The following is a 12,252-nucleotide window of genomic DNA, read 5'->3' as shown; positions in this document are numbered from 1 at the left end:
AGTGCAGTCACTGGTCACAGCCAACATGAGTTCGTGAGAGGCAAGTCCTGTTTAACAAGTTAAAGTTCATTTTATGACAAAGTCATCCATTTACTTGATTAAGGGAAGCCAGTTGATGTTACCTTTTGGATTTCAGATATTGTTTCTCACAGTATCCTTCTGGAAAAACTGTCCAGCATACAGATAGACAAAAACATATTAAGATGAATGAGCAATTGGCTGATGGGCCCAGTTAAGAGTAAATGAGTTTGCTTCAGGCTGGTGGCCAGACACTAGTAGGGTTCCCCAGAGTTCCATTTTAGGACCAGTTCTCTTTAACATTTTCATAAATTACTTGGATGTGGGCATTCTGAGCAAGTTTGATGAAGATAATAAATTGGGAGGAGCTGCTGACTCTGGTGAGAATGGAGATGCCTTCCAGAGAGATCTAGACAAATTAAAGAGCTGGGCAATCACAAACCACATGAGGTTTAATAAGAGCAAGTGCTGGATTCTGCACCTGGGAAGGAACAGCCCTAGCTATACACAGAGATATGGTGGATGCAACACTGGAGAGAGCAGTGCTGCTGAAAAGGATCTGGGAGTCATTATTGACAGCAAGTGTGCCTAGACAGCCAGGAAGGACAAGTGTATGCTGGGGTGCATCAAGTATGGATTGCTAGCAGGTAGAGCAAAGTGACTGTCCCAAGTGCTGGAGTTCATGAAGCATTTGGACATTGCTCTCAGACATTTGGTCTAATTTTTGAGTGGTCCTGTGCAGAGCTGGGAGCTGGACTCTGTGACTCCATGAGTCCCTTCCAACTCGGAATATTCTATGATTCTATGATTTTACTTCCAATATAATCTTTTAAATTATACAATTCAATACCAGACATCTCTGGAAATTTTCAATATTAAATAAAACAAATGTTTTCTGCTTTATCAATTGTTCATTTCCATTTAATTTATTAATTAAATAATATAACTAAGTAATTATAAACTCAAAATACACTGCCATGAAATAAGAAATACCTAATTCAAAGAATGAGCTGAGGTAAAAACTCTTTCCTGAAGGAACATCATATCAGTAAAAGAAATCTAAATTTGTAGATTCTGCTGTCTCTGAACAGATATCACTGAAGCAGAAAAAAAGAATATCTGAATAATTTGCTCACTTTGTTTAAATTAATAGCATTTTTGTTGACTAGTAGTTGACAAGTTTTGTCTTGTTGCTAGAAATTGTTAGGAATTTCCTAACAACTGTTCAGTTAACACATGAGCAAGAAGTCTGATATCTTAAATCCAGAAGGATTCACTACACTACGTGCATAGAAGCCCTCTTGTGCATATATTTGTATTTTAAAAAATCCTAAACAAGATACTTGTCATAGTTCCCTAGAGAGTTTATTTGAAGCCAGTGATAAAGGCTTACTCTGTCAATATGTAGCACTAGCACCGCCTAAATGCCTTGTTCCACTACCCAGCTAAATACCTATTTCTAGATCAAACAGCCTTAAAATACAAGGTTTATGGTCTTAAACTGCATTTTCCAAGTCATTTAATACCACAGCTACAATGCAGCTCACAAAGAGCACCACATATTTTTGGGTAGTTGCATGGGAACTTGAACTGGTGATTGAGCACCTGGTAAAGAGGTGTGGCTAAGCTCAGGGAGCACAGGCAAATTATTTGCATCTGTGCTCTTCAGATGGGTGTTGTGTAGTCACAGAGCCCCTTCATCAGTTGGGTGAGTTCAACTGTTCTTTCTGTCATGACTATTGGCCTACCAGTGAAATACATGATTTGGTATCACCAAAAGCCTATCAGAAGCAATTTTACTACTTTGGGAGCAGAACAGCACTGTTTGCATCAAAGTTAATAGTGTTGACTATCACCTCCAAAGTCACTGCACCACAAATATTAAATGATCTCACTAAAAGGTCTAGTGATTTATGAAGATCCTTCTAATAGGGAACAGATCAAAGGACTTCTGTCCTTAATAGTTTCCTACATAGCCCTATAAATTTTTCTCCGTTTTCTCCTCCTCCTTTGCTCTCTGTCTCTCTCCTTTTCTTACAGTAGAAACTATATTTTAAAAATCTTTTTCTTCTAATATGTAGTAAAAATGTGATGAAAGAAAGAAGACACTGCATACATTGCTATTAGAATAACTTCATTTTGCAGAAGTTGACATACCTTCACTTTAGAATTTTCTATCAAATGCTGAGCCATTGATTTTATCAGAACTTCAAAGAAAAACCATGAATACTGCAGAGAAAAGAAAATATTCTGTAAAATTGACACATGCATTGAACAATTACTTCAAAAAAATTTGTTCCTAATTTTCAGTTACGATCAGATGAGATCACACAGTAAAAAGTATAGTTCAATATGTACCTTAAGTAGCTTGTTGCTTGTAAGGAAGTCAGCAGATGGCTTCAGAATTGTTGTCATTGACTTTGTCAGTTCTTCATGTACTGTCTTATACTCAGAAGCAACATAGGGTTCAGCTTTATAAGCATACTTTGGGAGGAAAAACAGAACAGAATAGAAACTGTGACATAATGTGAAACAATTGAAGTTAAACAGGTACATCTATATATATACATCTATATATATATTTCTTTTAGAGTTTATTTACTTTTAACTGACTTTTGAAACTTTGCCTACCTTGACATAAGACCTTAAGTAGCTATCCAAGCCTTCTTCATGACACTGAGCAACAATATGGATAATGACCCTAAATAGAAGTCAGAAACAAAAACCTAGTAAAATATCACAGAAACACCGTGATTGCAATAGAAAAACATTATTCAGTTATAAACCTGTGATAAGCCAGTCATCATTTAAATTCTGTGTCGCACTTCAAATTCTTTACCTTGTCACATTGACTGCAACTTCCTCTTGGGTTGCTCTAGTAAGAACCCTAAACAACTGGTTGAGAACAGTTGGCAGAAAAGCTATCATCACATGGCCTTCCATAGCATGAAGACTCTGAAAGAAAGCAACAGTAGTATCATTACCTTGTAACAGGGACACTACAAATCATAAGTTCTGAAACTAGAAAACTGACCGCAAGTCTTCCAAAAACTGTGTTATTTAGTGTTGTTGAAATGTAATTACAAAGAAGACAATTGAGAAGTTTCCAACATAAATGTTTGGTAAATATTTTCAATGTTCAAGTAACTTAAATTGAGTTTCATTAAAAACATTTTTAGAAATGTTATGTCAACTTTTCAGTTTACATGCATACTACTTACTGTTTTATTGAAATTATTAACTGCATAACACAGCAAGGTTAAACCTACACTCTAACATACTTTGCTGTTTCATCCACGAATGCAGACACTTAGCAAATAGAAATTCCACAAAAACATACAGATTGCTTACCTGTCACTGCATTACCTGCAGTGATAACTGTAATAGAAGTTATACTTGTTAGTCATTCTAATTTGTCTTGCTATGTAGTCCCAAACTACATAATTCTGGAAACTAGAGACTGGTAACTACTAACAATTCAACTTCTTCAAGATATGTTGTCCATTTTGCATATGCACAGACTCTTTGCAGTACCTATAGAAAAAGATTTCACGTGGAAATCCTCTGCTTTTTATCACATGCAACATATGTCTGGACGATTGTCTACACTTTACAAGACAGTATATGGCAATTCATCCTATACAGTTTTATGCGACAAAATTTTCTAGAGTTAAAAGTCTGTTGGGGTCACAGGGGAAGCACATTTGCTGAACATGCATATGGACAACATATTTCAAACAATTTCATTTATCGTTAAGTTGCTGTTTGTCTTTGAATGTTTGCCTATATGCACATTCAGGACTTGAAGCAGTCTTCCTTCCTACAAGCACTTAGATTTCCATTGGAAACAACAGCTGTGCTGCGCATTGTGTTTTCTGTAAGCCTTGAATATCAGTACAGGGTAAACATGTGAATAGAATTTCAGATCACACTTTTGTCCAGAATGCAGACCTTTTTGGGCAGGGTGCTGTTTTAAATAGAACTCTACCAGAAGTTGACTTGTAAGCTGATGATGCCTTTGATTATCCAGTTACACTGAGATGGCTAGTAGCTGTGCCCCTTTGATATCTCTGGCAGCTGTGCAGGGAACTTCAAGAAAATACATCAACTTCTGAGACATTATTAAGTGATGTTTGGACTCATAAAATATGAAGGAGAGCATATTAAAATCTTGAGTCAGGTGAGTTTCTGAAATTCTAATCAGAAATGTTAGATGAATTTATGTAAAATATTGTTAGGGAGGGGAAGAACAGATAGAACAAACAGGAGAATAGTTGTCATGTTCGACTCAGCCACTTTACCAGTGGCACAATATTACTGACGTAGTGGAGGAAATAAATATTGCTTGCTATTTAAGTTCTCTGTGTGTAAAAGTAAAAAGTATCTGGCCCCCTGGGAGGCCTATCTAAACAGAAATTTGGCCTGCAGGAACTGAGGATAGCAGTAGTTTGTATTTCCCACAGAAGATAAAGGTAGCAGTGAATAAAAGCAAGTGGAACAAAGTCTATATGATGCATAATGTAGTGATGTGGAACACATTCAAACTGTGTAGTGTGAGCATCCATGTATTTGATGACAAGCAAGAGGTTTAAACAAAACTCTGCTGTTGCAATATTCTGACCCAGGGATTTTGCCAAGACATGATCTAACCAAGACACTATACACCCTTGGTAGCACCTGCTGTCAGGTATACCTATAGTGTCCTGAAGTTTTAGGGAAGGGGAGATTGCTCAGAACCAGGATTTTGATGTAACCAAGATCACAAAGCAAGTACAGTTGAATTGGTGTACCATATTCAGTATGTTAAGTTCTTACATAAGTGTAACAGACAATCCAGTTTATGAACAGATGGTATTTAATTACATGAACTCTCGTGTCCCAGAAAACCTGGAGTTACTTGTGATACCTGATGTGGATTGTAAGATGACTGAATTTGGGATTCCACACTAAGAATATGGCCTACTTGGTAAAGATAAAATTGCTGTGGGGAGCGTGTATTCTGTTGGTCTAATCTTAAGAGAACTATAGACATGACACTTGTGACCTCCTAAACAAAACTTTAAAAAAAAACACAGTTACCAATTCCTCTCCATTCTCATGTTTGAATTAATTTGACAGCCATTGGTATTCTGAAATTATCAGCCGTAATGCTAACCAATACCATCTCATTTCCTTATGGTTTCATCTTATAATACACATTCATCTGGTCTAGGAAGCATCTTCTGTCCATACTTACATATTCCATAAATGAGACCCAGATAATGTCTGAGGCTCATAGGTTTTACAAAAGTATAAATCAATAGCATAATCTATTATCCAGTGCCATTTTATACCTTGAGATATTTTACAAGTTCTGTTCCTAGTGCACGAGCTCCAGATTCAGTTTTCTGGCAGTACTGAAAAAAATTATGCAAGTGCTGGTCCTGAGAATGACAAAAAGAAACACAAATTAAACAGTACTTAATATTGCTTTCCATAATTCTTAACAGAACACATTAGAATATGTATATATATATAAATTCACATTGGTATACATAATTTTGGAAGCTGTATCTAAGTGTGCTACTTCTGAAGACTAACTTTGTCTCCATATAACATTGGAGCACTACTCCTATGAAGAAAAGCTGAGATAACTGGGCTTGTTCAGCCCAGAGAAGAGAAGGTTCTAGGGGGAACCTGATGTGGTCTTCCAGTACTTAACTGGAGGAAAACCAAATTTTTACATGGGCAGGTAGTGAAGGGACATGGGGGAATGACTTTAAACTGAAAAAGGGGAGATTTATATTAGATAAAAGGAATAAATTCCTCACTATGAAGGTAGTGAGGCACTGAAATGGGTTGCTCCAAGAAACTGTGGGTACACCATCCCTGGAGGTGTTCAAGGCTAGGGTGAATGTGGCTGGAGGCAGCCCGATCTAGTGGTTGGCAGTCCTGCCCATGGCAGAGGGGTTCCAACTGGGTGATCTTTAAGGTCCCCCCAATGCAAACCATTCTACGCATGTTTTTAAACACATGTTTCCCTCAATTCTGATTATCTATTTTACGAGTAGTCATAACAGGACTCATTGATTTGCAACACGCCACTAAATATCCTGCAGACAACTACAACCCCTCATCTAACCAGAAGACTCAGATTGGAATGGCAGACATTAGGCAACTGACTCACAGTTCAACATTTGCTGCTTTTCACAGCTGATGTGAAAGAAAGAAACCATAGAGGCAGTCCAGGAGGCAAGAATGGTAGGACAGCAGCATATTGAATTTAACAATCATACATTATTTCTAGAACTCTAATTTGTTTTGTAACTCACCTGAGTATACACAGTTGACACTAGATGAGTGGATATTTTTAACAGTTGTTTGCCTCCATCTACCCATTTAATTTCAGGACCAGAATGCTGAACACAGACATGTAGAAGTAAAAAAAAAAAAAAAAAAAAAGTAACAGTATTACTAGAGTAAGACAGTGCTTTCTTATAGTGACACAATTTTTTTCTATACAGGTTGAAATGTGTACAATGAATAAAGTCATTTAAAAAAAAGAAAAAAAAGGAAAATTATGCAGGCAACATTACCTAAAGCATTTATGAAACTCGAATGTTATTTTCTTTGTTTTGGGGTTTTTCTTGTTTATTCCAAGTCTCACTGTGGTTTCCCTACTGGCCAAGAAAATTACTTTTAAGTCCCAGAATTCATGTCTCTCCTAAAATCGTGCAGAGAAATTTTTGGCTACAGAGAAATAGCTACTAATTTTCAGAGAAAGTAACTTAAAAAAAAAATTAACTACTGATATGGTTTAACACGGGTTACTGACAGGGAGCAGGCAGTGCTTCCTTTCCATTCCATTTGCAAAGAACTGAGAATGGGAAGGCTCAGCTGTAAATCCTGATAATCAGAGAGAGACTTTACTGCTAAAATTATGGCTAATCATCTATGTCCTGACCTCCTACACATGGATGTGATCAGAGATGAACAGCAGAGGCATAAAGAATAAATATACCTACAATATGAAAAGATGAGAGATGTGAAGACATCAATGGCTGGAAAGCTTACAGTAAAGTTTAAAAAAGAAAGGGTGGCAGAATAGGAGGAGAGTAGCACCTCTTGATTTCAAGCCTCTTCCTCCAAAATGAGTCAATTTTCTATCTGCATTTCATTCACTTAATCAAATCTCCTACCACGTTTTACATTTTGTATTCTTCTTTGTTTTCTTTTTAATACCATTAATTTTGCAAGCTTTCTGCTTTGAAAAATACAACCATAAATTTTACTAGTGAAGTATAAAGATCACAAAAATTAAGATGTGAGAATAATACTTTTTCAGGAATAAAGGACTTACTGAAAGGAGACAGCATGAAATGCTAAAAAAAATTTAGTAAAGGACTTCAGATTATTTGCATATCTTCATAAGCTGAAAATAGTTTAATATATTTAAAAATTACTAACTTCAATTATTACCACAAAACGAAACTAACCCATTTCCTAAATACATCAGCTAAATAACAACACATGTAATCACTTAACACTTTAAATTAAAAACTACATTAGCGCAGGTGGATTCAAATTCTTTTAAAAGTCAGAATTTAGTCACAAGTTTTGTGTCCAACCTGTGTTTGAGGGGTTAGTTTTTTTGTTGAAGTCAGATGTGCAACTTTGGCAAAACACTCCATTTCAATTATAAAAGAAATAAACTTCCACTAGAAAGTGAATAAAAATATTATCAGATTCTGGAACTACAGTTAATCCTTCTCTCCATGTTGTTTTGTTTTGTTTTTTAAATAAGAGCTATTTTATATACCATACCTTTCCAACCCCCACTTCTTGATAACTAAGATAGCCTGATGGAAGATTTGCTGACACTGGAATGTGTTGGTCATTTGTCACCACTCTTCCATCTTTTATTAGTGGAAGCCAGGAATAGCCAACTATAGAACATGAAGGAAAAATCATTTTAAATATGTTATGAATCTATTATATAAATCCTTACATACACCTTTGATACGCAATTCATAAACCAGAAAAAGTCAAATAGCCAAATGAACTGAACTCACACCATTAGAAATAATTGAAAAGGCAAATAAATTGTCAGTATGAGTTTGAAAGTATTGTCACGTTGCAGGCATTCAAAAACATTTAAAATAAAAGAAATACTTAAAGAAATCTTTCACAGAATCACAGAATTGTAGGGGTTGGAAGGGACCTCCAGAGATCATCAAGTCCAACCCCCCTGCCAAAGCAGGTTCCCTACACCAGGTAGCACAGGTAGGCATCCAGGCAGGTCTTGAACATCTCCAGAGAAGGAGACTCCACCACTCCCTGGGCAGCCTGTTCCAGTGCTCCGTCACCCTCACTGTAAAGAAGTTCTTGCTCACATTTGTGCAGAACTTCCTATGCTGCAGTTTCCGGCCGTTTCCCCTTGTCCTGTCTCCACTCACCACTGAAAAGAGTCCGTCCTCGCCATTCTGCCCCCCACACCTTAGATATTTATAGACCTGGATCAGGTCCCTTCTCAGTCTCCTTTTCTCAAGGCTGAACAGACCCAGTTCACTCAGCCTTTCTTCATAGGAGAGATGCTCCAGGCCCTTCACCATCTTTGTGGCCCTCTGCTGGACTCTTTCCAAGAGATCCCTGTCTTTTTGTACTGGGGAGCCCAGAACTGGACGCAGTACTCCAGATGAGGCCTTACCAGGGCAGAGTAGAGGGGGAGGATCACCTCCCTCGACCTGCTGGCCACGCTCTTTTTAATGCACCCCAGTAAGCCATTGGCCCTCTTGGCCACAAGGGCACACTGCTGGCTCATGGCCAACCTGTTGTCCACCAGGACACCCAGGTCCCTCTCTGCAGAGCTCCCCTCCAGCAGGTCATCCCCCAACCTGTACTGGTGCATGCAATTATTCCTCCCCAGATGCAAGACTCTACACTTGCTTTTGTTAAACCTCATCCGGTTTTTTTCTGCCCAGCTCTCCAGCCTATCCAGGTCTTGCTGAATGGCAACACGGCCTTCAGGCGTGTCAGCCAATCCTCCCAACTTCGTATCATCGGCAAACTTGCTGAGGGTGGCCATTATCCCCTCATCAAGGTCATTGATGAAGATGTTGAACAAGACCGGACCCAGCACAGACCCCTGAGGAACACCGCTGGTTACAGGCCTCCAACCGGACTCTGCACCACCAACAACGACCCTCTGTGCTCTGCCAGTCAGCCAGTTCTCAACCCACCTCACTGTCCACTCATCTATCCCACACTTCCTCAGCTTTGTTATAAGGATGCCGTGGGGGACAGTACCAAGTCAGTCAATAGAATATAATAAAAAAATATCACCTAGATCAAGACAACAAAACCATAGCTTACAAGATAAACACACCGCATAAAATCTCCCCAGGAAGTACTGAAAGTAAACCATTAGCAGACAAACCTTGTGTTTCAACAACATCTTTCTTCTTTGTACTCCCTTTGCTTGAATTGTCACAGCTGACGTGGTAGAAGGTGAACAACAAATGATGCTTTTCATGCAACTGAGTGGGCAACTCTATTTTAATCTGAAACACAAAGAATCGCAACCTTTGTGTAAGCCTAGAATAGTGACAGGTCATACGGGTTGCATGGTCCACCACAGAAGAATCTCCAGTTTCTATGTTATTTGAAGCAAGATTCAAAAGTTACACGTATAAAACTTACAAATTTTTATTGCAGTGAAAGACGGTGGAGGGTTGGGAACGGACGGACTCTGATTTACTGAAATCATTAGCAAGACCTTCATAATGCTCAAACCTTTTCTAGTATTTTTGAAACTTCCATAAGACAGTAGAAATGACTTGAGAAAGGTAATTTACCTCATCATAAAACTCTGGATTTTGGTGGTGATGCAAAACAGCAGCAAACGCACTTCTAGTAAATACTGGTCCACCTGGTCTACCATAGATACACTAATAATAGGAAAAAAAAAGGAAAATCTCAGATAAATGTTTCACCTAGACTTTGAAATACTGTACGTTGCATTGCAATCTTAAATAAGAATTAGTGTTTTGTAATGTAATTTTTATCTATCAAAAGTACTGATCTTTAAAAAAAATAATCACAAGTTTAACATAGGCACGTACTAGCAGTAATTAAGAACAGGTAACTCAATGAGTCTAGTTCTTCTCTTTTCAACTGTGAAATTTAGATAAATGCATTAAACATTAAATTAAATTGCTATGAAGTTGACAATATGAAGGATTGAAGCACTCAATCAATGATTTGGATGAAAAAAAAAAAGGCAGGTCATTTGAAAATGCCTGCCTTTCATTCTTGTTCCCTTTGCAAATATAAGACTACATGTCCTGTAGCCTCCTTGCTGTGCAGCAGACTGAACACAGTGGTCTCACCTCAGGACTCCTATGTTTTTCCTACTTCCTTTCTTTCAGGCACCTACTTGTATACACTGTGGCAGCTCAGTAACAAATAGAGTTTGGTTCTGTATTTCATATAAAGCTTTATTGTTTTGTATTGGAATAGGCAAAAAACACTTGTTCTCTATAATTTATTCTTGCAGTTTTTGTTGATATAAATAAGTAAATGGCCTTTAGTATTCTTTTATTTCAAAATCAGGCAAATCATGTAGAAGTTAATTCTATGCCAAATGCAAAGAAAGACAGAAAGCTTCCATTTCAAACTAGATAAATCAACCAAGTATTATCACCCTGCTTAGCTAAGTCTTCTGTATTTTCTTTAATCAGTCACAAAAATCAAAGACTAACCTTTAAAGGCAAAGAATCCTCTTCATCAGAATCCTTGAACTCAATGCATACTGCAATATTTCTAGCCTAAAGAAGTATTTAAAAACAAGCACTCAAACAATTAATTGGAGGGATCATCAGAGAAACATATTACATGAACAATCTTAATCAAACTAGAAAAAATAATACAATATAGGTTTGCCTATATACTCACCTTTGCAAAGGACTTTTGACTGTCATATTTCAAGTGCTTTGGATAAACATAAAGATGATTGTTGTAGATGGTGAACGGCTGAGTGTGTTTTGGTATACAGGGAACAAATTCCTCTATTTCAAATGTTATTAGTGTCTTGGTACTGCTTTCAAACTGTTTCATGGGAATGTATGATGAATTTACATAATCTGAAAATATATCAAAAATCAATATAAAGCTGAAGTGAAAAAAAATTGAATGCCTATTTAACATCACTTATTAATACTTACTTGAAAAATCTGGTGACACATTATCAATTGTAACATCCAAATTTCCTAAAATAACAGGAAGCTTGGCCATCTTTTCAGGTCTACAGAAACGGAGAAAAGCAGACAAAAAAACACACAAAAAAACAGAGTTGGGCTAAATATGCAAAGCTTTCAGAAATGCCAGGAAAAAAAAAAAAAAAAGATAATAGGAAACAAGCAAAAGTAACATCCTGAAACTACTGCAGAGGAAGCAGCTGCTAAATTTTCCCCAAAGACTAGCCTGTGCTATAAAGCCACTTACTCTGTTTGGAGTCCTGATTCTTACTCCAATAGCTCAAGCCTTAGATGTTACAATCTCTTACCAAAATTCCTGCATGCAGTTGCACAAACAAGACACTAAAATAACCAAAGGTATTTCCTTCATTTGCAAAGTGAAGTGCTGCGGCAGGCAACTTTACTGCATTAATTTCAAACTCAATATCACTGCAAGCAATTTCAATGCCATGTAATCTTCAACGAAACACTGAGAAAGTTGCTAAATTGGAGTTAAAATACCTCTTACAAACCTCACCTTCTTATCAGATTTGATAAGTAAGTGTGAAACAAAGAAGCTGTAGGAAATGTCTTTTGAGATCTGTGATTGTTGCCTTTTGAGATTGATCAAATTGATACACTTCTAGCTAACTGTTGCACAACAGAAGTGGAAATGCTTTTGCAAAGCAATTAGAATTGCTCTAATAAACCTAAATGTTTCAAGCCTTGAATGTTTGTTCAACTTCCATATTTGAAGTGAAAACAAATACATACATCAGAAGATGATCTTCAACTGAAGCATCTAATAACCAAAACATTTATTTATAAGATAAAGCAAGAAAATGGAACTTACTTCCTGAAATCTGCTAACAATTTCAGCATGTCTTCATTTGAAAGCTTATTACTGTCTTGTCTGAACAGAGGAGAAAATCTTGCATTTTTGTCCAGCATTCCTGAGGCATCTTTAAATAATGTCCTGAAAGTCAAAACTAGCTTTCAGACGTGTTAACACAAGTGTTGC

At 37.1% G+C, this 12,252-nt stretch overlaps 1 protein-coding gene across 11 annotated transcripts in view; it reads right to left on the bottom strand.

Annotated features, from left to right (window-relative positions):
- Positions 1-12,252, bottom strand: part of LOC125687867 (dedicator of cytokinesis protein 9) — a 121,243-nt gene that overhangs the window by 45,298 nt on the left and 63,693 nt on the right. For all 11 annotated transcript variants that reach the window (XM_048933163.1, XM_048933155.1, XM_048933158.1 and 8 more), the window contains exons 15-27: positions 12,085-12,207; positions 11,220-11,299; positions 10,951-11,138; positions 10,758-10,823; positions 9,852-9,944; positions 9,434-9,557; positions 7,822-7,943; positions 6,330-6,416; positions 5,352-5,441; positions 2,858-2,973; positions 2,650-2,719; positions 2,377-2,502; positions 2,176-2,247 (exon numbers count right to left, since the gene is read on the bottom strand). In XM_048933163.1, the coding sequence (XP_048789120.1) occupies positions 2,176-2,247; positions 2,377-2,502; positions 2,650-2,719; positions 2,858-2,973; positions 5,352-5,441; positions 6,330-6,416; positions 7,822-7,943; positions 9,434-9,557; positions 9,852-9,944; positions 10,758-10,823; positions 10,951-11,138; positions 11,220-11,299; positions 12,085-12,207 (1,357 nt within the window). The remainder of the gene's footprint in view (positions 1-2,175; positions 2,248-2,376; positions 2,503-2,649; positions 2,720-2,857; positions 2,974-5,351; positions 5,442-6,329; positions 6,417-7,821; positions 7,944-9,433; positions 9,558-9,851; positions 9,945-10,757; positions 10,824-10,950; positions 11,139-11,219; positions 11,300-12,084; positions 12,208-12,252) is intronic.

This window comes from Lagopus muta, chromosome 1 (assembly GCF_023343835.1).
Source record: "Lagopus muta isolate bLagMut1 chromosome 1, bLagMut1 primary, whole genome shotgun sequence".
Taxonomy (NCBI): domain Eukaryota; kingdom Metazoa; phylum Chordata; class Aves; order Galliformes; family Phasianidae; genus Lagopus; species Lagopus muta.
The sequence above is the reverse complement of the archived record's forward strand: the minus strand, read 5'-3'. Positions and strand labels throughout refer to the sequence as shown.